This window comes from Geotrypetes seraphini, chromosome 1, assembly GCF_902459505.1.
Source record: "Geotrypetes seraphini chromosome 1, aGeoSer1.1, whole genome shotgun sequence".
NCBI classification, from domain to species: domain Eukaryota; kingdom Metazoa; phylum Chordata; class Amphibia; order Gymnophiona; family Dermophiidae; genus Geotrypetes; species Geotrypetes seraphini.
In genome coordinates, this window is record NC_047084.1 from 105,993,090 (window position 1) to 106,019,746 (window position 26,657).

Genomic DNA, 26,657 nt, shown 5'->3' on the forward strand with positions numbered 1-26,657 from the left:
CAGTGCTCTGCGCTTCCCACAGCGCGAGCACCGCTGAGTAGCATCTGCTGCCATCTCTTCAATCGGCGAATTCAAAACTTTTTTTTTTTTTTTTGCACACACGTGGTGACACGCCGCCGACCGCCGACTCCGCCCCCCCGCTACCGCGGTCTATGAAAACGAACGACCGACTACTGAACCATGAGGCAGAAAGCAACAAACTTACTCACCAACCGGTCCCCCGCTCAAACTGCAGCCAGGTTACAGCTGGTAATTGCACTGAAAGCCACTCGAACACAGCATGGCTCAGCACAGGCAGGAAGTCGTTTTTTTTTTGTTTTTTTTTACTGGAATGAAGAAACCAAGAAACAAAACTCCTGCAGTGGCCAAATAGCCCGCTCAAACAAACGGAGGGGAGGGTGGAGAAGGGACCTGGGAGGGCCCAGGTGTAGCTCCCAAAGCCGGCACCGCTCAGCCAAGCACCCCTGTCCTGCTGAAGAGAACGAGTCTCAACAGAGGAAGCCACAGGAACACCACCTAAACCGGCTCCAGCCAGAATCCAGGAGCTAGAGAGTAAGCTCCATTCCTGCTGGGAGATAGAGCAAAACTGAATCAACAGGAGGAACACCAGGCTTTAAGGCCAACTGTTAATCAGTTCTCTATCTCCACCTGCTGGTCGATGTGAGCTATACCCACTAGTCTGGATTCATCTGCTGCTTTGCTATGGAACAGAAGATGGCAAAAGTAAAATTGGGAAGAAAAAGAAAAAAAAACCCCACTAGAGGGGAGAAACATTGAATAAAAGATGAGGGAGAGACTAGGGTTAGGCCAGTAGTATAGCCCAACTGAACCTATACTACTGGGTTTCTACGAAAACCAAATCTTTGACTAGCACTGGCTGCTTAATTTCAGCAGAAACCAAAACTGTAAAATGAAACCCCTCCCCTGTGACTATATGTATGCCTCCGTTGCCAAAAAGGTCCCCCTATAAAGCCAAGCCTAGACAACCTCCACTCCCCCAGGCAGTGATTCCATTCCCCCACGATCACATCCCCCCCCCCAGACCTGCTTTAGGTAGATCTGGTGGAGTCTTCTTGGGAAAGAATGAACCCCACCCATTCTTGTCCTGTACTAATGCTCCATTTGCAACGGCAGTTGAGACTGCCACAAGAGGTCCCAGCAGCCATGAATGTTAAAATCACCAAGTCCTCACAAGGTTCAAACCTGTGCAACTTCAACTCAATACTCATGTATTTTCCTACAAAATTCAGAACTTTTTCATTCAGAATATTTTTCATTCTATATCACAACTTTGCAGATATAAGATAAAAACATGAAGCTCCTACCCAGTCAGATGCACTTACATCTTCATTCCAGTCTTCAGCTGTCCACTCTTCTATCGAGTTTCTCCATGCACCTATATATACATCATAAGAAAAGACAGAAGAAAAGTTATTCTAACATACTGTCACTAACATTTTATAAACTAAACTAAACCTTGGGTTTATATACCGCACCATCTCCACGAATGCGGAGCTCGGCACGGTTTACAGGAAGAAAGATGAGAGAGGAACTACAGTGGAGAGATTAAAGAGTTAGGTGTAAAGGGGGAAGGTGAGAGGCCTAAGAGGGGGGAAGTGTTACAGTTTTGAGAATAGCCAGGTTTTTAGGTGTTTGCGGAAGAGTTGGAGGGAGCTTGAGGTTCGGAGAGGGGAGGTGAGGTTATTCCAGATCTCAGTGATTCTAAAGGGGAGGGATGACCCAAGTTTGCCTACATGGGAAATACCTTTTATGGAAGGGAAGGATAGTTTAAAAATTTGGGAGGATCTGGAGGAAGTAGGGGTTGGGGAGTTCCAGGATAGAGGGATAACGGCAGGAAGGATGCCATGTAGGATCTTGTAGGCCAGACACGCACATTTGAAGTGGATCCTGGGGATTACTGGGAGCCAATGGAGCTTAGACAGGAGTGGTGAGACGTGATCAAATTTGCTTTTCACGAAAACAAGCTTAGCTGCGGCGTTCTGAATCCGCTGAAGTCTGTGGAGGCTTTTCTTGGTTAGGCTGAGGTAGATAGAATTGCAATAATCCAATCTGGAGAGGATGATGGATTGTACTAGGACTGCGAAGTGTTTTTGGTGAAAATAGGGTCTGACTTTCCTTAGCATGTGAAGGCTGAAGAAGCATTTCTTCACCAGGTATTGGAGATGTTCGTTGAAGGATAGAGAAGAGTCTAAGGTGACACCCAGAACTTTGCTTGAGAACTCGAGCTGTAATGGGGGGCCGGTGGACAATGGAATGGAGGAAGGTAGATGGTCTAATTTTTGGCCGAGCCAAAGGAGTTTTGTTTTGGACTCGTTTAGTTTCATATGCATTGTGAATGCCCAGGATTGGAGGTTCTTTATGCATGAGGATATGTTCGTGGAGAGGTTAGTGAGGTTCGAGTCGGTCTCAAGGAGGACAAGGATGTCATCAGCGTAAGTGTAAAGAGTTTCAAGGGGGGATAGTTGGAGTAGTTTCAGGGAGGACATGTAAATGTTAAAGAGGATTTTATCTACTGCTCCACCACAAATTTCAAGCAAAAGATCTCATATAGCAGAATTAGAAAAGACACTAACAAGGGAGACCAAACTGATAAAAGGGATGGAATGACTCTCTTATTAGGAAAGACTAAAGAGGTTCAGGCCCTTTATATTGGAAAAGAGGCAGCTAAAGTGAGTTACGGTCAAGATCTATAAAATCAAAAAGGAAGAACTGTCAGTTGTTTATCTTTCAAAAAGTACAGACTATGGGACATGCTATTATTTATTAAATAATATAATTAGAACAAATTGGAGGATGTATGTTTTTGGTTTTTGCTTCTTTTTCTTTTTTACTCAGCATGGTTGGTACATAGTGGCAGGCATTGAGAAGATACAAGCCCTTTGCTAGCCAACCTCCATTCAGAGCTGATATAAAACTCTTACACTACAGACCCTGGGCAAAATTAAGGATGGGTCCTCTTATTTTTCCCCAAATTAACTTTGATTCATATAAGGAATACATTACATTACATTAGTGACTTATATTCCGCCTTTACCTTGCAGTTCTAAGCGGATTACAGTGTAAGACAGCTGGACATATCCAGGAAGTTACAATTCAGGGGAAGTATACAGATCAGGCGTAGAATAGAGGGGGATAGCTGGGGTTTTCTAGGAAGTTATAATTGGATGATGCTTACATAATAGATGCCGGAAATTACAATTTAGGAGAAGGGTTTCTCAAAATTCTTACGATCTCGCTCATATACTGTCAATATGAATGGCACCATGTTATCTTCTTGGAAGCTGTTATGCGGAGTCCCGCAGGGATCACCTCTGTCCCCTATTCTTTTCAACATCTATATGTCTACTTTAAAACTTTTCCATCTATCTTCCTTTGAAACATTAAATACTTATGCAGATGACATCTTTGTCCTTCTTGAGATAGATTCGAATCTCACAAACCTTGCTGAGAATATAACAGCATGTACCCTTCTCCCTCGTCGTTCGCGGGGGATACGGGCAGAGCCAGACCGCGAATGCCGAAAAACCACGATTATCCGGCTCTGACCCACCCCCACCTCCCTGCCGCCTTCCCGGTGGGTCTAGAGGGCTTTCGGGGCAAGAATGATCTTCCTATGCTCCTGCCCCATGCAGATCGCCATAAGGAAATGGCTGTAGGGAGTTCCCGACGTAGTCTCGAGAGACCACCAGGTAAGGCCGGGAAGGCGGCAGGGTGGAAAAAAAAAATGGATTTTTTTACATGAAGACTGTTTTTTTTTTTAATTTTCCCCCTCCCCAGAAAAAATCGCGATTATATGAAACCGCGAGTGCAGGAACCGTGAATGGGGAGGGGGAAGTGTATAATGAAACTTCAATCTTGGGCCCTTACTGTGCAAATGAAGCTGAATGAGTCCAAAACAAAACTACTTTGCCTTGGCCCAAAACTAGATCATCCATCTCATTGCTTTCTGGATCTTCACTGCAGATTGAATTCTCAAGTAAAGTTTTGGGTGTCATTATAGACTCAACACTTTCATTTAATGACAATGCTTGAAAATGCTTAGGGAAAATGCTTGAGTGCCTGATTGTAAAACCGCTTAGATAACCTTGATAGGCGGTATATAAAATCCTAATAAACTTGAAACTTGAATCTTAATTCTCTGGCAAAAAAAAAAAAAAATGTTTCTTTAGTCTCCATATGCTGAGGAAAGTGAGATCCTGTTTCCACCAACATTTTGCTGTCCTTGTACAATCAATCATTTTTTCGAGGTTGGATTATTGTAATTCTGTCTATTTAAGTCTAACCAAGAAAAGTCTTCAAAGACTTCAACAGATCCAGAATACTGCAGCTAGGTTGATCTTTCCAAAAAGCAAATTTGATCATGTTTCCACGCTTTTGTTAAAACTTCACTGGCTATCAGTAATCTCTAGGGCAGGGGTGTCCAACCTTTTGGCTTCCCTGGACCGCATTGGCCAAAAAATTTTTTTCTGGGGGCACACAAACACTACAGCAAGACAGAGGAGGGAGTCAGCAAGATGGTAAACACCCAGAGGCAGCAGAGGAAAACACTGCATCGACCTTGACCAGGGCCACCCAAAATACTTCACGGGGCCGCAGGTTGGACACCCCTGCTCTAGGGTTCACTTTAAATGTGCCTGCCTAACATTTAAGATCGTGCATGGCACTCTTCCTCCTTTAATTCCTCTATCTTGGAATTCTGCGAGACCTGATATTACCAGATCAACCCAAAAGCTTAAATCATTTTTCCCCTCGTTAAAAGGTGTTATCTATATTAGAAAATTAGGGAAATCTCTTTGCTTTAAAATTACTGAGCTTTGGAATAATTTTCCTTTCCAGCTGCGTAACTTGGGCTCTTTCCAATTATTTCAAAAACATCTGAAAACGTAGCTATTTTCAAAAATGTAAATTCCGCTGCTCCCTATACAATCACTAATTATTATTATATTTTCCTTTCTTTAAAACTCTTGTAAATCGTGCCAACTAATCGTGTAAACTAATCGTGTAAACTAAACCTTAAGCTTATATACCGCATCTTCTCTATCTTTATAGAGAAGATGCGGTATATAAGCTTAAGGTTTAGTTTAGTTTAAAAGCATCCGCTTCCAGAGGGTGAGGAGAGTACTGCCAGAAACAAAACTGGGACAGTTTATGGTTGTGGGGGATGCAAACAAGTCTATCTGAGGAATCCCCACTGAGAAAATATGGGATGCAGAATTGCAGAGTTGAGTTTATCTGCAAGAGAATTCTGTTCCCCTTGAATTAATATTGCTTTCAGGAATATATTTGAATAATGGCCCAGTTGAAGATCTGGGCCTCCTGACAAATACAGAGGGATCCTCAGCCTCCTTGTTTGTTTATGTAAATACATCGTGACCTGATTGTCCATGCGTGTGTTGGGGCGTGGCTTGGACGCGAACTCTGATGGTTGGGTGAGAGAGTAGCTCCGTGCAGACAAGCTCTATTTATAGAAAATACTACAAAAATAATTAAATTTTAAAAGAAAACAAGCTGAATATTATCAGAATATGGCATCTAGCAAACAAAACAAAGGCGATTCGGGGGCTGGAGGATCCGGTACAGGAAGTAACAAGAGATCAAAGCCGGAGCCGGGTACTCCTCCTTCAAAAGTGCCGTTGCCATCAGATGAGAGCCCCGACGTTATGGAGGAATTGCGACAAATCAAGGAGATTGTTTTAGACAGTAATAAAAAATTACAAAAAGCAATTGACGATACTGCAATCCTCACTAAAAGAGTGGATGTGACAGAAAATAGAATAAATATTTTGGAGGACAATTCGGAGCAACTAAATATGGACATGAGAGACAGTAAAATAATATGGAAAGAGGTTGAAGAAATTAAGAGAGATCTTGAAGATAGCAGGAACCGTGAACGAAGAAATAATTTAAGAATAATCGGAATGCCGGAAGGGGTGGAAAAAAACGATCCTATAACTTTCCTGGAACAATTTTTGCCTAAAGTGTTGCCATTAAAATTCAAGACTGCACTAGAGATCGAAAGGGCACACAGGATACCAACTCAGAGGAAAAACTCTCAAACGGGTCCAAGGACTTTAATTTTTAAACTCCTGAGACATCAACAAGCAATAGAAATCTGTCAACTAGCCAAGGAAAATAAAAATCTCAGATGTCAGGATGCAAAAATACACATTGTCCCTGACTTTGCGAGAGAAACTGCATCAAGAAGAAAACAATTCCTGGACTTGAGACCCCAATTAAGATCCCTAGGGGCAAGGTATGGGCTCCTTTATCCGGCAGTAATGAAAGTTACAATTGCTAATAAAACTCAAAATTTTTCGGACCCCAAAAAATTACAAGAATTTCTTGAGCAATATGATCAACCAATGACCTCTTAAGGATATCTGAAGGGAACTTTTAATTATTATTTATCTAAATTTAATTATAAATATTGACTTTGGATAATAAGAATATATAGGAAAATTCGGTTAAGACTTAGAACTTTTAATGCAACGGAATAGAATCGCACGAGGGTGGAACTATAATTTGAACAACATGGAACGTTCTTAATAAGAAGCAAGAAGTAAACATTAATCTTAAGCGATCTGCATAATTCAATTCTGGATCTTTTAGATAAATTAGACTTACATGAAAGATCGTGGAGCTGACAGTGATCCGATTGAATTGTTAGCGCAGGATATGATTTTTCTTCTCACTCACTGACCTTATATTAAAAGAGTCGTTGATTGGCTATGAAATGTTAGGGGCGTTATTTACAAGAGAAGAGAGGAAATCCTTCAATCACATTAACAAATGTAATGTCATGTGTAAAAACAGAATACGATTGGTTAAATTGGGTGATTTCCTGTTAGAGGAGGTACTTCCGGTTGAGTTTGCGTTTCAAATAAGTCAGGAAAGAATGTATGCTGGGTGATCTTGTTTTAACTTGCAGGTCCTCCCGGTAAGATCCTAGATTTCATCTTTAGGAATTCTCTTGTGCTTCATACCTTTTTCCTCATAAAATTACTTATATTTGTTGGATTAAGAACATGTCACTCTGATGCTTCGGAGCTATAGTACTGTTGTTTATGAGGTTACATTTTTCCCCTGATGTCAGCCAAAAAAAAAAAAATCTTAGGTCATCTATGTAATAGGATCTTATACTATATCATTGAGGAGAAGGAAAAGCGTATGATTGATGATGATGTGAAGTTTCTTTTCAATTGAATTATTTTAATTTCTGTTTGTATCACCCTCAAGAATTTAAAAGTAGGCAGTTTAGATGAGGATTCCTTTATAATTCTGAGATAGAACTTGAGTTTTTACAGATTCCTCCGATTCAGGGTAAAAAAAAAAATTTTTTTAATAGATAAAGAGAGAAATTTACTGGTAGTAATTATAGATGAATTTGATAATAGCTTGTGGGAGTTATTTATACCTAACCTCAATCTGCGTATCCAAGTTTTCGTATTTAGTGGGGGAGGGATGGGAGGAGATGGGGGGGGAGATATAAAATGGAGGGTTGGGTGAGGGTGGGGACATTATAAAATATTTGGTGTATTGGGAAAAGTTATTAAAAAAATAATTTACTGTTTAAATTTGGGAAAATTGTATTTTAAAAATATAAATGGATCTTAAAATACTATCTTTGAATGTTAATGGTCTGAATCACATGATAAAAAGGAAAAGAGCATTATTATTTTTAAAGAGGCAAAATGCGGATATATGCTTTATACAAGAGACCCACCTTTCAAATAATGAATCTAATAAGCTAAAAGGAGGTTGGGTCAAGCATTGTTTTTTCTCACCAGCTATAGGGAAAAAAGTGGGTGTTGCTATTCTAGTGAATAAAAAATGCTCTGCTTCATTCAAATTAAAAGCATCAGATATTCATGGAAGATGGGTAAATGTGGAAATGAGCATGGGAAATACTACCATGACGTTGTTTAATATTTACGCCCCTAATTCGAACCAAAATGAATTTTTTAAGACTCTTCAACAATTGATTTTGCCACTGGCTACTTCAAATCTAATAGTAGCTGGGGATTTTAATGCTGTTATGGATCCTCTATTGGATAAAAACCCAAGTAGATTTATGAAATCTATGGGATTAGATAATTTGGTACAATCTTGCGATTTGACAGATATTTGGCGAATACTTCATTTTGATGGACGGGAATTTTCTTTCTGTTCTCACGTTCATAATTCTTTTTCAAGAATAGATTATATTTTTATTTCAAACAATTTGGTACATCAGGTGTCACAAGCTGCCATTGATCCAATCATTTTATCTGATCATGGTGGGGTGTGGATTGAAATTAAGATTGCAGATCAAAATACTAATAGACCAATTTGGAAGTTTAATAATACATTGCTTGCTGATCCAATATTTTGTGAGAATCTTCAAACAAAAATGAAGGATTATTTTCAATTGAATGATAAAGATGAGATCTCTAGGGAAATATTATGGGATGCTTTTAAGGCATCAATGAGAGGACAAATAATTTCTTATTCGGCTTATCTTAAAAAACAGATTAAAAAACAATTTTTAAATTTAGAAAAAGAGATTAAAATTTTAGAATTAAAACTTATAGAAAAATGGGAATATTCTATTCAACAAAAATTGTTAAAACTTAAGGGGAAATATAATGAGATTTCATCTAAGTTGATTAGGAAAGATATATTTTCTCAACAAGCTTTGTATTATGGGAACTCAAATAAGGCGGGAAGAATATTGGCAAATTATCTTAAAGCGAAAAAAAGGAAATCAAAATTAATTGCCATTAAAGATGAAAATGGTGAAACATTTACACAAATTGAGCCTATTTTAAAACAGTTCCTAAAGTTTTATAGATCTATTTATTCTTCCGAGACTTATTTAGATAAAGAAAAAGATGGTTTAGAATTTTTGAAAATGTTGGAGGGTCCAAAAATTCCTGAACATGTAAAACGAAGTTTGGAAGAGCCAATATCACTAAAAGAATTAGGAACAGCTTTGAAGTCCCTTAGAGTTGGATCCGCTCCAGGTGGTGATGGATATACGGTGGAGTTCTATAAAACATTTCAAAATTTTCTATTGCCCTATCTATTAAATCTTTATCAATACCAACTTAATAAAGGTTCTATTAATGGCACTATAGCAGAATCTTTAACTATTGTTTTGCCAAAGCCAAATAAAGATCCCACTTTGGTTTCAAACTATAGGCCAATATCTTTAATAAATGTAGATGGTAAATTACTAGCAAAAATATTAGCGTTAAGATTGGCTAAAGCTCTCCCTCATATTATAGGTATGCATCAAACAGGATTCGTTGCTCAAAGACATTCATCTCATAATACCAGATTGGCATTCCATATGTTATACTTAACAAAGAAAATGAATGAGCCTACTTTTGCTGTTTCTCTGGATGCAGAAAAGGCTTTTGATAGAGTAGAATGGACCTTTATGTATCAGGCATTGGAATGGTTTGGTTTAGGTCCTGGATTCATACAAATAATACAAACATTGTATAGCTCCCCTTCTGCTAGATTATATATTAATAATACTTTTTCAGAAAAATTTAATTTACAGAGGGGAGTTAGACAAGGTTGTCCCTTGTCTCCTTTACTGTTTGATATTGTTTTAGAACCCTTAATATTAGCTATCCAACAAGTAAAGGAAATACAAGGTATACCACACTCAGATAGAGAATATAAGGTATCTGCTTATGCAGATGATTTACTATTGTATTTGAGGAATCCAGAATCTACCATTCCATATTTACTTGAGTTGATTGAGAAATTTGGAAAGTTTTCAGGATATAAGATAAATTGGAATAAATCTGAAGTTCTTCCATTAAATGTACACTGTACAAAAGGTTTATTTGATACATTCTCTTTTGTTTGGAAGGAAGAGGCTATTAAATATCTGGGAATTTGGATTACAAAAACAGTGGATGAAACAATAAAAAGGAATGAAAAATGCATATTACAAAAGGTGACAGAAATGTGTGAGCAATGGAATCCTTTACATTTATCTTGGTGGGGAAGAGTACAAACTGTTAAAATGATGATTTTACCTGTAGTTTGTTACCAAATGGGGATGATACCAGTTTTCTTTCAAGAATCTTTTTATAAAAAATTAAATAGGATTTTGACAAAATTTATTTGGCTTGGTAAAAACCCCAGAATTGCTTTAGTGTCGTTGCAAAGGCCAATTGTGGAGGGCGGGGTAAATTTTCCCAATTTTTATAGGTACCATCAAGCCTATATTTTACGTCAAGGTATGTATTGGATCCTCCCAGAGCCCACTGATAATATTCCAGACTGGTTCTGGTTAGAATGGAGACTTATGTTTCCCTTGCGTCTTAGTCATGTAGTTAGTATCAAAATACCAAGGTTATATAAAGAGCATAAAATATTTATGGATACTTGGAAAACTCTAAGATATATAAGTAATCTAACTCCTATTCCAATAAGTAAATCAACAACTCAAACGATTTGGTTAAACCCCAAGATCAAAATTGGCGGTTTTAAAATCATCTGGAAACATTGGATGATAGCAGGTATTCGTATTTTGGATGATGTAATAAAAAATGGTAAGTTGCTGGAGTTTTCACAATTGCAACATAAATTTGATCTTAATAAGTCACAATATTTTAGATGGTTGCAATTGAAGCAGTCCATTCAGGTAGGGTTCCCTGAATGGAAAAATCTTACTAATTATCATAGTTTGGAATTCTTATGTTTCCAGATGGATTCAACAGATCATAAAGCCGCACAATGGTATAAATTAATATCTGGATTTGTAAATAAAAAACCAAAAAATGGTCTTAGAGACATTTGGAGCATTGAGATAAAGCACCAAATTACTGCATCTCAATGGCCACGACTTTGGTCTTGGAGGTTAAAATGTACAGTCAGCGTCTATGAGACAAACTTGGTTTTTTCTTTTACATAGAGCTTTTTGGACCCCTGTTCGTTTACAAAAGATAGATAGTTCTAAGTCTAATAGATGCTGGCACTGTCATGTTGAAGTAGGGACATTAGACCACCTTTTATTTTATTGTCCATTCATCTTATCATTCTGGAAAACAATTTGGCCTCAAATTAATAGGATGTTAGAAAATCCGGTAGCCTTGACATATGATACTATTTTATTTGGCACAACTATGAGAGCAAGAAGTCAAATTTCGGCAAGCAACAACAAACTTTTGTTTATTTTAACTGGAATAGCAATACAGCAAATAACATATAATTGGAAAAAACATGACATGTTAAACTACAATTTCTGGTGGAATTCTGTATGCCATATATATAAAATGGAACTTACCATTGCAACACAAAAAGGATATGTAAGTAAATTTCAAAAAGTCTGGGGACCGTTAACAGATTTTTGTAATGATTAATTTTCCCATGATAAGATTTTTGATTAGAGGAGATCGGGGTGGGATTTTATTTCTGATTATTATATATTATACCAATATTCAATGAATTCTTAATAAAGTTGAATTTATACATATTTGATTGGGAGGGAGGGAGGGGTGAGGGATTATTATATTCAATAAGAAATATATTTATTTAGATTTCTTACATATTAATATAACTTTATATAATATTAATTTCTAAAGAAATGTTAAAATTGATGTTATTATGTGAGTTAATCAAGTGTGTATATTCAAGTTTCTAATAAGTTTATTTGAAACACTTGTTGTAACATAAGAAAATGAATAAAGATTTATAAAACAAAACAAACAAAACATTGTGTTGGTCACAATGTGCTGAAAATCTGAGAGCATTGTAGATTGCTCTGAGTTCCAACAGATTTATATGACAAAGGCAGTCCTGGGCAGACCAGTGACCCTGCATGTGAAGACCATCCAGATGAGCTCCCCAAGCATAAGTGGACAAGTCTATAGTCAACACCTTCTGATGAGGAGGGGTATGGAACAACAACCCTCTGGACAGATTTGAAGAGTTCAACCACCACTGCAGCGACTGTCGAAGCAAAGGAGTGACTGTAATATGTCAAGAAAGAGGGTTGAACACTTGAGACCAGTGAGATGCAAGAATCCATTGAGGTATCCTGAGATGAAGCCTCACAAACGGAGTAACATGCACTGTGGAAGCCATGTGACCCAGTAGCACCAACATTTGTCTGTCTGAAATTGATGGCAGATGATAAATCTGAGTGCAAAGCTGGATCAAATTGTCTTGTCTTTGCTGTGATAGAAACGCTGAACTGTAGAGTTTGGGATGGCTGAAGTTGGGATTTGGGAAGATTGATTTCATAACCCAAGTGTTGAAGGAAGAGAATTGTCATACCTTGATCAGCTAGTCATTCAGGTAAGGAAAGACTTGAAGACCCTGAGACCATAATTCGGCTGCTACTACCACCAGGCACTTGGTGAATATCCTGGGAGAGGATGCAAGGCCAAAGGGTAGTATCAAGGAGGCACGGAATTTTAAACCATTCTTTTGATATGTGAAAGGAAAACAACCGGCAAGGGAGGAGGTGGGACCCCTGGATAAGGGAGACAGAAAAATGTTCTTCTCGTCGGTCTTCACATAAGAGGACACTTCCAACTTGCCAGAACCAGGAAAAATCTTCAATAGGGATCAAAGGGAAAAGTTATCGTCAGTGGAAGTAAGCCTCGGAGACGTACTCAAACAGATAGATAGATTAAAATCTGACAAGTCTCCGAGTCCAGATGGAATCCACCCGCGAATACTGAAAGAGCTCAGAGATGAAATAGAGGAGTTCCTACAGCAGATATGCAATCTATCTTTGCAAACAGGGATAGTCCCGGAGGACAGCGAATGTTACACCCATCTTCAAAAAAGGATCCAGAGGCGATCCGGGGAACTACAGACCGGTGAGCTTAACCTTAGTTCCGGGGAAGATGGCCGAATCATTAATCAAGGACAGTATCAATGAGCATATAGAAAGAAATAATCTGATGAGAACCAGCCAGCATGGTTTCTGTAAAGGAAGATCATGCCAAACAAACCTACTGCACTTCTTTGAGGGGATAAACAAACAATTGGACAAAGGTGACCGACCCCATAGACATCATATATCTGGACTTCCAAAAAGCCTTCGCCAAGGTACCCCACGAGCGCCTACTAAGTAAACTGCGGAACCACGGGGTGGAAGGGGACGTGCACAGATGGATTAGAAATTGGCTGGCGGACAGGAAGCAGAGGGTAGGAGTAAAGGGACACTACTCTGACTGGAAAGGGGTCACGAGTGGCGTCCCGCAAGGGTCAGTGCTGGGACCGCTGCTGTTCAATATATTTATTAATGACCTGGAAACAGGGACGAAGTGCGAAGTTATAAAATTTGCGGACAACACAAAACTCTCCAGTAGGGTTAGAACTTTTGAGGAATGTAAAGAACTGCAAAAGGGATCTGAACAAGCTGAGTGATTGGGCAAATAGAAGGCAGATGAGCTTCAATGTAGAGAAATGTAAGATCTTGCACGTAGGGAAAGGAAACCCAATGTACAACTACACGATGGGGGGATGGTATTAGGGGAAGGCAACCTTGAAAAGGACTTGGGGGTCTTGGTGGATAAAACAATGAAGCTGGCGGCACAATGCGTAGCGGCCTCCAAGAAGGCGAACAGAATGTTGGGCATTATCAAAAAAGGTATCACTACCAGAACCAAGGAAGTTATCCTGCCGCTGTATTGGGCAATGGTGCACCCACATCTGGAGTACTGCGTTCAATACTGGTCGCCGTACCTTAAGAAGGATATGGCGATACTCGAAAGGGTTCAGAGAAGAGCAACAAAAATGATAAAAGGCATGGAAAACCTTTCATATGCTGAGAGGCTGGAGCTCTTTTCCTTGGAAAAGCGGAGACTTAGAGGGAACATGATAGAAACTTACAAGATCATGAAGGGTATAGACAAGGTAGAGAGGGACAGATTCTTCAGACTGGCGGGGGCAACAATAACAAGAGGGCACTCGAAGAAATTGAAGGGAGACAGATTCAGAACAAATGCTAGGAAGTTCTTCTTCACTCAGAGGGTAGTGGACACCTGGAATGCGCTTCCAGAGGAGGTGGTAGAACAGAGTACAATTTTGGGGTTCAAACCAGGATTGGACGAATTCATGAAGGAAAGGGGGATTGAGGGGTATGGTTAGAGGGATACTATACAAGTAAAAGATCACTAATAGGTCTTTGACCTGGAGGGCCGCTGCGGGAGCGGGCTGCTGGGCACAATGGACCAATGGTCTGACTCGGCAGAGGCGATGCTTATGTTCTTATATTATGTTCTTATGATAATGTTGATGAGCCAGTGAGGGTAATAGTGCTGAAGCCATCCTCCAATGGGTTGAGGGAGAGGCTGGGATAAAGGAACAGTGGCTATGCTCTCAAGAAGCACATCAAAAAGACTGAGCAGGCTTCTGTGGAGCTGCTGCCCGGGCCTTTTGAGGACGCTGTTCCTTCTGCTGTGGTCGAGTAGTAGCAGCAGGTTTGGAAGAATAAAGTCCTTGATAGGAAGTCTTAAAAGGCTTGGAAGTTGAAGGCTTAGACTTGGATTTCACTAAGGCATTCCAATGTTTTTCATGATCATAAGAACATAAGAATTGCCACTGCTGAGTCAGACCAGTGGTCCATCATGCCCAGCAGTCCGCTCACGCGGCGGCCCTCTGGTCTAAGACCAGCACCCTAACTGAGACTAGCCCTACCAGTGCACGTTCTTGTTCAACAGAAACTTGTCTAACTTTGTTTTGAATCCTTGGAGGGTGTTTTCCCCTATAACAGCCTCTGGAAGGGCATTCCAGCTTTCTACCACTCTCTGGGTGAAGAAGAACTTCCTTACATTTGTACGGAATCTATCCCCTTTCAACTTTAGAGAGTGCCCTCGACCTGGTACTCACCAACGGGGAAAGCGTCTCAGAGGTCTCGGTAGGAGATACGCTAGCCTCCAGCGACCATAATACAGTATGGTTCAACCTTAGGAAAGGCTTCCCTAAATCAAACACAAAAACAAAGGTACTCAATTTCCGAGGCACCGACTTCGCACGCATGGGGGATTTCGTCCACCAGACGCTGCAGGACCAAACAGAGACCGGTAATGTGGAAGCTATGTGGTCGACCCTGAAATCATCCATACACGAAGCAACTAGCCGCTACATAAAATCAGTAAATAAACGGCAAAGAAACAATAAACCCCAATGGTTCACTGAGGAGATCTCGCTCCTCATAAAGGAGAAGAAAAAAGCATTTCTTTCCTACAAGTGTACGCAGAAAAGAGAAGCTAAAGTAGAATATAGGACCAGGTCTGCAGCAGTCAAAACGGCAGTTAGGGAGGCAAAACTTCGAGTGGAAGAAACTCTAGCAAAAAACATTAAGAAAGGGGACAAATCCTTCAGGTATATTAGTGATAGGAAAAGGAACACGGATGGGATAGTACGCCTTAGGAAACCGGACGGAAACTACACGGTAGCGAATTCTGATAAAGCCGAACTACTGAATGAATACTTCTGCTCAGTCTTCACCTGCGAGGCACCGGGACAAGGACCATAGTTGGAAGCAAGGCAAAGCGCGGAAGACCCATTTCAGAATTTCGAATTCACACCAGGAGACGTCTACAACGAACTGAAAAAGCTCAAGGTGAACAAAGCCATGGGACCGGACAATTTACACCCAAGAGTGCTCAGAGAATTGAGGGATGTTCTGGCGGAACCGTTGGCCATGCTCCTCAATCTCTCACTAAGTATGGGGAAAGTTCCATTGGACTGGAAAACAGCTAACGTTGTTCCTCTGCATAAAAAGGGTTGCAAGGCAGAGGCTGCGAACTATAGACCGGTGAGTCTCACCTCAATCGTGTGTAAACTCATGGAAACATTACTTAAGCATAAATTAGATATGATCTTGAATGAGGGGAGTCTCCGGGATCCCAGTCAACATGGATTCACCAAGGGTAGGTCCTGCCAATCCAATCTCATCAGCTTCTTTGACTGGGTTACAAGAAGGCTGGACTTGGGAGAGTCCTTGGACGTTGTGTACCTGGACTTCAGCAAGGCCTTTGACAGCGTCCCATACCGCAGGCTGCTGAGTAAGATGGAATCAATGGGGTTAGGAAAGACACTAACTGCATGGGTTAATGATTGGCTAAGTGGCAGACTTCAGAGGGTGGTGGTTAACGGTACCCTCTCTAAAACATCGGAGGTGACCAGCGGAGTGCCGCAGGGCTCAGTCCTGGGCAGTGTTCCCGCTAAGCTGCGCTGGCCTGCGCTCGCGCACAAAATATTACATCGCAGCGCACAAGTTTCTCTTCACAGCGCACACACGCGTCGCAAAGGTAAGGGGAGGTAAGGGGACGCATTGGGGGGATTGCACTTCCCCACAATTGCCATGCTTCGGTTCCTCTTCTTCCTTCCTTCCTCCCCCCCCCCCCGCGGGACCCTGCGGCACCATCAACTCTTACTCCCTCTAATGTCGGCCCTGCAGCTCCAGACTTCCTCGCACCTTCTCCCCTCCCCCTTTGGATCGCTATTATTTTAAATGTTATAGCCGCGGAGCTGTATCCATCAGTGGAGATGTCTAACCTCGGCCTGCCCCGGAACTCTTACTGCAACAGTGACTTCCTGTTCCTGCCTAGACGGGCGGCTGCTGCAGTAAGAGTTCCGGGGCAGGCCGAGGTTAGACATCTCCACTGATGGATACAGCTCCGCGGCTATAACATTTAAAATAATAGCGATCCAAAGGGGGAGGGGAGAAGGTGCGAGGAAGTCTGGAGCTGCAGGGCCGACATTAGAGGGAGTAAGAGTTGATGGTGCCGCAGGGTCCCGCGGGGGGGGGGGGGGAGGAAGGAAGGAAGAAGAGGAACCGAAGCATGGCAATTGTGGGGAAGTGCAGAGCTGCAGGGAAGAGTGTTGCGGTACCCAGCTGGAGGGAGAAGGAAGATGAGGGAGGGAATTAAAGGAGATGCCAGGGCTTGGAGCGTAGGAGGAAGGTATGCCAGTCTAAGGGAAAAGGAAGGGGGAGATGTGAGAGCATGGAGGGGGAGCGAAAGATGGAAGAAAAGGAAAGGAGAGAGATGCCAGAGAATCAGGGAAGGGGAGATACCAGACTATGAGGAGAGGTGTGGGAGAGGGAAGGCGAGGAGAGAGATGCCAGACCAATGGGGTGAAAGGAGAGATGGAAGGGGGAGGCATACAGTTTCTGGAAGGGGCATAGAAGGAGAGAAGATGCCATATAGGGGAAGAGAGACGGCAGACAGTGGATGGAAGGAAGAGAGTTACAAGAAGATGAGGAAAGGAGAAACCACAGAAGACAAAGGTAGAAAAAAATTTCTATTTATTTATTGCTTTAGGAGACATGTGTCACTGTTTCTGTGAAGCATTGTATGCAGAGTCCAGCTTCTTGCTGGTTCAATTTAACCTTTGTCTATGTATTTTTATTTTATCCCCCCTTTTACAAAACTGTGAAGCGTTTTTAGCACCAGCCTTGGTGGTAGCAGCTCTGATGCTCAGAATTTTATGAGCATCAGAGCTGTTACCTCCGTAGCTAAAATCCACACTACAGTTTTGTAAAAGAGGGAGGGGTTAGTTTGTGATTACATATTCCTTACTAGGCGAAGGTGTTTTCTGTGTTCTGTGTGTTCGAAAGACATGGTTTTCTGTTAGGATTGACGGTGTAGGATTGATCTGTGCTGGTCTGGCTTGTTTAGTTTTACAATGGGTGTATTGATGTACTGTTCACTGCAATATGTAAGATGCTGCCTTTTCCTAGGTACTCATGTGTGACGTGTGGCTTGTTACTAAAAATCACGTTTTTCGTACAGATGGGGGGGGGGGTGCCAAAAAATGATGGGCCCCGGATGTTACATATGCTAGGTACGCCACTGTATGTAAAGATACCAGAAAGCTGGCGTAGCAAAAACTTCTAAGTTTTGAGTATTTAACCCTCCCACAATCTCACGGGCACTCGTTTCAAGTTTATTGAGATTTTGATTTAAACGCAATATCAAATATTTTCAATGCGTATAACAAAAATAAATTTGGGGAAATAAATAAAACCATTTGAACCAGTGTTCCCGCTAAGCTGTGCTGGCGTGCGCTGGCGCACAAAATATTACATCGCAGCGCACACGTTTCTCGTCACAGCGCACGATCGGAAGAGGCGTACGGCAGATGGCAGGGCGGCGAGAGGAGAATCGGGCGAGTTGGCTCATAACTTGCTGGCGCCCGATATTTTTGGCTCACGGTGAAAAAAGTTTGCTCACAACACCCGCCCGCTTAGAGGGAACACTGGTCCTGGGCCCACTCCTCTTCAATATATTCATTGGGTATTTGACTCAAGGGCTTCAAGGTAAGGTAACCTTATTCGCTGATGACGCCAAAATATGCAATATAGTAAGTGACTGCAATACACAGGATGCTATGGCGCTGGATACCATGGTGCAGGACCTGCGTACATTAGAAAGTTGGTCCTTGACCTGGCAGCTGGGCTTCAACGCCAAGAAATGTAAGGTCATGCACCTCGGAAGCAGAAACCCATGCAAAGCTTACACCTTGAATGGAGAAACTTTAACCAGGACTACAGCAGAACGAGATTTAGGGGTAATCATCAGTGCAGACATGAAAACTGCCACTCAAGTGGAGAAGGCTTCATTTAAGGCACGGCAGATGATAGGTTGTATCAAGAGAAGTTTCTTCAGCCGGAAGCCGGAAGTCATAATGCCATTGTACAGAGCCATGATGAGACCTCATCTGGAATACTGTGTGCCATTCTGGAGGCCACATTACCGCAAATATGCGCTTAGAATTGAATCGGTTCAGCGGATGGCCACCAGGATGGTTTCGGGGCTCAAGGGTCTCTCGTACGAAGAAAGACTGAACAAATTGCAGCTCTACACTCTCGAGGAACGTAGGGAAAGGAGAGACATGATTGAGACATTTAAATACATCACGGGACGTGTCGAGGTGGAAGATGATATTTTCCTTCTCAAAGGATCCTCGGCCACAAGAGGGCATCCACTCAAACTCAGGGGAGGGAAGTTTCGTGGAGACGCCAGGAAGTATTTCTTCACGGAAAGAATGATTGATCATTGGAACAAGCTTCCAGTGCAGGTGATCGAGGCCAACAGCATCCCAGACTTTAAGAATAAATGGGATACCTATGTGGGATCCCTACGAGGGTCAAGTCAAGGAATAGGGTCACTAGGGTACAGACTTGAAGGGGCGGGTCAGTAGAGTAGCGGTATACTCAAGAGAGTTAGTAGAATTAAAGGGGTGGGTTAATAGAGTGGGCAGTCTTGATGGGCTATAACCCTTTTCTGCTGTCATCTTTCTATGTTTCTATGTTTCTAACCTTGTCAAATGCCTTCTGAAAATCCAGATATACAATGTCGACTGGATCACCCTTGTCTATCTGTCTGTTTACTCCCTCAAAGAAGTGCAGCAAATTTGTCAAACACGATCTGCCTTTGCTAAAACCGTGCTGACTGGTCCTCATCAGCCCGTTTCCGTCAAGGTGATCAATGATGCTGTCCTTTATCAGTGACTCTACCATCTTTCCCGGTACAGAGGTCAGACTCACCGGTCTGTAGTTCCCCGGATCTCCCCTCGAACCTTTCTTTAAGATAGGTGTAACATACGCTACCTTCCAGTCTTCAGGAATTTTTCCCGATTTGATCGACAGATTGGCTATTAATTGAAGCAGTTCAGCTATGGTCCCTTTCAGTTCCTTGATGACCCTCGGATGGATGCCATCCGGTCCCGGGGATTTATCGCTCTTAAGCCTATCAATCTGTCTACACACCTCCTCTAGACTGACCGTCAATCCTGTCAGCTTTCCGTCTTCGTTTTCAGCATATAGCCTGATGGGTTCCGGTATGCTGTGTAGAAACATAGAAAAAAGCAGCAGAAAAGGGCTATAGCCTACCAAGTCTGCCCATTCTAAGTATCCCCTCCCCTGAATTTACTCCCTTAAAGATCCCATGTGAGTATCCCATTTTCTCTTAAAATCCATCACGCTGCTGGCCTTTATCACCTGGAGTGGGAGTCTGTTCCAATGATCCACTACTCTTTCGGTGAAGAAGTACTTCCTGGAGTCGCCATGAAACTTCCCTCCCCTGATTTTCAGCGGATGCCCTCTGGTGGTCGAGGGTCCCATGAGCCAGAAGATATCATCTTCTGACTCGATGCGTCCCGTGATGTACTTATATGTTTCAATCATATCTCCCCATTCTCTTCTTTCCTCAAGTGAGTACAGCTGCAATTTTTTTAATCTTTCTTCATACGTGAGATCCTTGAGCCCCAAGACCATCCTGGTGGCCGTTCGCTGAACCGACTCGATCCTCAGCATGTCCTTTCGGTAGTGTGGTCTCCAAAACTGAACACAGTACTCCAAGTGAGGCCTCACCATGGCTCCGTACAACGGCATCATAACTTCAGGTCTCCTGCTGACGAAACCTCTGCGGATACACCCCATCATTTGTCTTGCCCTGGAGGAAGCCTTCTCCACTTGATTGGCAACTTTCATGTCCTCACTAATGATCACCCCTAGGTCGCGTTCTCACCATTTAGTACATAAGTTCTACGCGGGTTTCTCTTACCCAGGTGCATTATCTTGCATTTTTTAGCATTGAAGCCTAGCTGCCAAGTAGTTGACCATTGTTCCAGCAACAGTAGGTCGTGTGTCATATTATCAGGTAATAAGCTTTTGCCTACTATGTTGCAAAGTTTGGCGTCGTCAGCGAACAGTGATACCCTTCCTCTAAGTCCTTGCGTCATATCTCTTATGAATAAGTTAAATAGAATCGGGCCCAGGACCGAGCCCTGCGGCACTCCACTGATCACGTCCGATGCTTCGGATGGGGTACCATTCACCACCACCTTCTGAAGTCTACCGCTCAGCCAATCCCCAACCCATGTACATCTTCTTTGGTAAATTCAGATGCAAAAAATGTGTTCAGTTTGTCAGCGATTGCTTTGTCCTCCTTTAGTGCTCCCTTTATTCCATGGTCATCCAACGGTCCCCACCACTTCCTTTGCGGGTTGTTTCCCCTTAATATATTGAAAGAACGGCTTGAAGTTCTTCGCCTCCTTGGCTATTTTTCCCTTGTAGTCTCTTTTGGCCCCTTTTACCGCCTTATGGCACCTGCATTGATGTTGTTTGTGCTTGTTCCAGTTTTCATCCGTTTTTGACCTTTTCCATTTCTTAAATGAAGTTTTCTTGTCTCTGATCGCTTCCTTCACCTCTACAGTGAGCCACGCCAGTTCTTTGTTCTTTTTCCTCTTGGATCCCTGGTTGATACGCGGTATATATATATTTTGTGCCTCGGTGACTGTGTCCTTAAAAAGGGACCAAGCTTGCTCTAGCGTTTTTACAGTGCTTATCCTCTTCTTAATCTTCTTCCCTACTTTGAGTCTCATCCCTTCGTAATTCCCTTTTCGGAAGTTCAGTGCCATGGCTGTCGTTTTGGACCGATGTTTCTCCCCTGTGTCCAGATCAAAGCGGATCATATTGTGATCACTGCTTCCCAGCGTCCCTTCTACTTCTACATCTTGTGCTGGTCCTCGCAGGCCATTTAGAATTAAGTCCAGAATTGCATTTCCTCTAGTATTTTCCTTGACAAGTTGTTCCAGGAAGCAATCGCCTACAGCATCCAAGAACTTGGTCTCTTTAATGCAGCCGGAGATGCCTAGGTTCTAGTCTATTCCCGAATAGTTGAAGTCACCCATGATAGCTGTGTTGCCTCCCTTGCAGTTGCGTTTAATCTTGTCTTGTCATTTCTCCATCAATTTCTTTGGACTGCCCTGGGGGTCGGTAGTAGATGCTGATCTTCGTTTCCAGGCCATTTGTTCCTGGAATTATGACCTATAGAGACTCTAATTTATCCGTCAGTTGTGGCGTGTTCTCTCCAGTAGATTCAATTTCCTCTTTGACGTATATGGCAACGCCCCCACCTTTTTGAGCCACTCTGTCTCTGCAGTATAGTTTGTATCCCGGTAGCACAGTGTCCCAGACGTTTTCCTCAGTCCACCATGTTTCCATGATGCCTATGATGTCAACGTTATCTTTTTGTGCTATGGCTTCTAATTCACCCATCTTATTTGTAAGGCTTCTTGCGTTTGTGTACATACACTTGAGTTTGCAGCTTTTTTCCTTTCTTGCATTTCCTTCCCTCTTGTGTCATTTTTGATCATAAGCCAATCTTGCCATATACCTCCTAGCCAGGGCAAGGGCGCGAGAGATGTGACAAAAATCCTGCAATTGCTTTGAAGGAATGTATCTATCAAAAGAAGACAATTTCTTAACCAAATGCTTGACATAAAATGAAATATAGAAATTGTAGTTGAGGACTCTGTTAGCCAACATGGTGTTCTGGTATAGGTGACAGCCAAACTTGATCATAGTGCACCCCTCTTGTCCCGGGGGCACCGAGAAATAAACTCTTGATGGAGTAGATTTTTTCAAAGTCAATTCTACCACCAGGGACTGATGCTGAAGCTGCTGTTTGTCAAAACCAAGAGAATAAATGATTTTGTATAGAGAGTCCAATTTTCTGGGAATCACAGCAATTGTAAGAGGAGTCTCCCAGTTCTTATGATGAGTCTCCTTGAGAATACCATGTAATGGGAGACAAAGTAGTTCTTTAGGAGGCTCATCATAGTCAAAAGACTCCAAATATTCAGCACTATGAGCAGAATTGGCTTCTAACTTGACGGGAAGCTCTTTGACCAATTGCTGAATGAATTTGTAAAAAACAGTCTTTCAGTAGGAGACTCAGCTCTTTGTGGAGACTTTTGAGGTGACTTCTCAGAAGTAGTGTTGTAAGCCTCTGTATTAGACTCAGGGATATCATCTGCTGAGTCCAGACTGTACGTCCGAATCATAAAAGTCTTGAAGGAGTGCATCAGGATTGATGATGGCATTGAGACCAAGTGTCAATCTGATAAAGATGTATGATGTGATTTCCTGTTATGCTTAGAAGAGCGGGAAGAGCGGTGTTGATGCTTCGAAGTAGCTGAAGATGAACAATGCTGAGCGGACTTGGATCATCGAGAAGATGATGAAGAATGCTGATGAGCGCCGATGAGATATGCTGCTTTTATGCGTGGAACATTGGCACTGTACCGGAAATCCAGTATCAGTACCGCAGGACCTAGTGTCCTTATGCTCAGGCTGGGCCAGTACCGATGGAGCCAGTGTCGGAGCAAGAAGCTTGAACATGTCACTAACTTGGAAAAGCGCTTTGAGCGTCTCACAGTATGAGGGCACTGGTACCATTTGGTGTTCTGCCGATACCATTGGTTCCCTGTCTGACCTCGGCGAGGGTGACCGTGAAGAGGATGCACACCTCAATGTAGGAGAAGCCAGACGTAAGAGCGGTCGTCGCTTGGTCAGCATCAAGGGATTCGATGCAATGCTGACCTGCAAGACCTGTTGGGAAGCTGGTGGCTTTTTAGCTGGCTTACTTGATGGAGCGATGTCCTCCGACACCGACATTGATGCTTTCAATGTTGAAGGCTGTGATGTAGTCTCGGTGTCCATACTGGTACCAAATAACTTTTCTTATTGGAGCTTTCCCCTCTTATTTGTACATTTTTGCAGGGTAGAACACCACACACAGGACTCGACACAGTGTTCAGGGCCAAGGCACTGTAGCACCAACTATGTGGGTCAGTGATGAAAATTTGCTGTTGGCATCTGCAACATTTTTTAAAACCAGTTAACGGCCGGGACATCAAAAAAAAAAAAACCACCTCAGCCATATTGAATTCAATGGCTGAGGACAAAGAAAAGGTCCTGACAGGCAAAGTCTGTAAGGGAAGAACAATGAGGAAAAAGAACCTCAATTATTAGATTAGTTAAAAAAAACAACACCCAACTAAAACACGTATGAAATACGAGTATAAAGAATACTCATAAAATATACACGTGAGCGGGAAGGTAAGGCAAAAATTGAACAACATTCAAAAAAACATAACTTCTTAGCTGTGCAGAAAACTAAGAACTGAGGAGTCATGTACCTACATTGGGCAGGAAGGCACTCGCACATGCACAGTGTGGGCTATCGCAAACTTTCTGAAAATCTTAAAGTGGCGATGCACTTTTAAAGCGTCCGTACCAGGACTCCATGGATGATGTCACCCAAATGTGAGAATATGCTGCCTGCTTATCCTGGGATAACTGCACTAATTCCTGAAGTAGGGGTGTTCAAGATATCATTTTATACAGTAGGCCAGGAAATAGTCTCTAGATCTTGATGAACTGCAACTATTTTGTTTAAAAAGAAATCAGCAAGGTCCTGTGCTGATGGTTGAGATTGTTCTATAGCAGCTCCTAAAATAGGAGGCGCAGTCAGATTATGAATAAATTGAAATCACTTTTTAGGATTAATTTTACCCAATCCTATTTCAGAAGCATTATTTTTTTTTTTTAACTGCTGAAATATGCAATTTATAAGTTTTAATTGCAGATTTCCAAGCAAATTTAGAATGAATTGAATTATTTTTCTGCTATTCATGCCATGCCTGACTCAAGCCTGCCTGTCAAAGAGAAATTATTCTCCATCACAGCCCCCTCCCACTAGAATGCAATGCTACCACACCTCCATTTGGAAAACTCTCTTGACAAATTTAAAATCAAACTCAAAACCTTCTTATTTCAAGATGCCTATCAAAACTAAAGATAAGATCCTTTCTCTACCCTTCTTCAATGGTTGAAGAGAACCGCTTTTAAGAGCAATCCCCTCCCCTATTCCTTACCTCCCTCTTATTTTTATTTTGACTTCGATGTAATTTTGAATCTTCTCCTTCCCCAGTACTTTTTGTATCAGTTTTGTCCATCATCCTGTCATTATATTGCCCCATATTACTTTTTTATTTTATTTTATTATTTTTAAATCTACAATTTTAGTAATTGTAAACCGTCTAGATATTTGTTTGATGGTCGGTATATCAAACTGTAAATAAACTTGGAAACCATTCATGCGATAAAAACAGCAACTACAATGGTCTGTAATGATATATATATTAGAAAATAACATTTTCCATAGTATATGTATTCCTACCAGTGCCATCATCTCCATCACATTGACTTGCCTCCCAAACCTCTGTTTTCAGCCCATAGCTATCTGTGGCATCGGATTCTGTATAGTCTGCAGGGTTAAAGGTACTAAAAGTAAAAAATGATAGACAATGAATAAGACCAATTGTAACCAATAGAAGTATTATTTTACAACCTAAGACCAAGTTTCTCCACAATTCAAAGAAGTTACAAGCTTAATAGCTGAAGAGCTGGTATGGTTAGAGACCACAATAAATCCCTTAAAGCGAATCAAATTGTACTCAGAATCATTATGCAATAGAAACATCTATGGGTGGGATTAAGGCTGTACATAAAATAGTTATTTACCTATAGCAGTTGTTCTCTGAAAACAGGATACATATTCTCTCACGTGGTTGATATCATCCAACAGAGCCCTGAACAAGAACAGCTCTCCAGCTTTTTTAAAACTTTTGAACAGGTTCACCACACAAGCATGCACACATATACATTTCTACCTACCACTGCTGGGCAGGACATTATCAGTCAAGATTCTAGCTAATAGAATTCAACTCCAAAGAGAAGTGAGACAACTCAGTTACTTACAATGTAAGGTGTTATCCAGGGACAGCAGGCATATATTCTCACATGGGGGTGATATCATCCATGGAGCCCCGATGAGGACAGCCTCGCAAGCAGACTTGCTTGTAGAACTTTAGAAAGTTCGCGACTGCCGTACTGCGCATGTGCGAGTGCCTTCCCGCCCAACCTAAGGCACGTCTCCTCAGTTCAGATAGCTAGCTAAGAAGCCAACCAGGGGAGATGGGTGGGTTGTGAGAATATCTGCCTGATGACCCTGGATAACACCTATTACGGTAAGTAACTTTGCTTTATCTCAGGACAAGCTGGCAGCATATTCTTACATGTGGGTGACCTCCAAGCTAACCATAATAGGATGGTGGGAGTGATGGCAATTTAGGAGAATAAATTTTATAAAACTGCCTGGCCAAAATGGCCATCCCGTCTGGAAAAGGAATCCAGACAATAATGAGAGGTGAAGGTATGAACCGAGGACCAAGTGGCAGCTTTGCAGATTTCCTCAATAGGAGTAGATCTAAGGAAAGCTACAGATGCCGCCATGGCTCTGACTTCATGGGTTGTGACTCGACTCTGTAGATGCAGTCCAGCCTGAACATAGCAGGAAGAAATGCAAGCAGCTAACCAGTTGGAGATAGTACGCTTGGAAATCGGATGTCCCAACTTGTTTGGATCAAATGAGAAAAAAGTTGAGGAGCAGATCTGTGTGGCTTAGTTCTTTGCAAGCAGAAAGCCAAAGCACGCTGACAATCCAGAGTATGAAGAGCTGTTTCTCCAGGATGAGAATGAGGCTTTGGAAAAAACACTGGAAGTACAATAGATTGATTGAGATGAAATTCTGAAACACATTAGGTAAGTATTTAGGATAAGTACGGAGGACCACATTGTCATGATGGAATACTATGAAAGGTGGGTCCACTACTAAAGCTTGTAGCTCACTGACTCTGCGAGCAGAAGTGAGAGCAATGAGAAAAACCACTTTCCAAGTGAGATATTTGAGATGAGCCTAAGCCATTGGTTCAAAAGGAGGCTTCACCAATTGACAAAGAACAACATTGAGATCCAA

General features: G+C 41.9%; 1 protein-coding gene across 11 annotated transcripts in view; it reads right to left on the reverse strand.

The window, feature by feature from the left end:
- Positions 1 to 26,657, reverse strand: part of UBAP2 (ubiquitin associated protein 2) — a 553,760-nt gene that overhangs the window by 349,396 nt on the left and 177,707 nt on the right. For 8 of the 11 annotated variants that reach the window (XR_004538612.1, XM_033935342.1, XM_033935354.1 and 5 more), the window contains 2 exons: positions 25,020 to 25,123; positions 1,326 to 1,396 (listed from right to left, as the gene is read on the reverse strand). Coding sequence is in view for 10 of the 11 variants with exons in the window: in XM_033935342.1 (XP_033791233.1) it covers positions 1,326 to 1,396; positions 25,020 to 25,123 (175 nt within the window). In the remaining variant the exon portion in view is untranslated. The remainder of the gene's footprint in view (positions 1 to 1,325; positions 1,397 to 25,019; positions 25,124 to 26,657) is intronic. The other 3 variants (XM_033935369.1, XM_033935362.1, XM_033935340.1) reach the window with 1 other exon arrangement.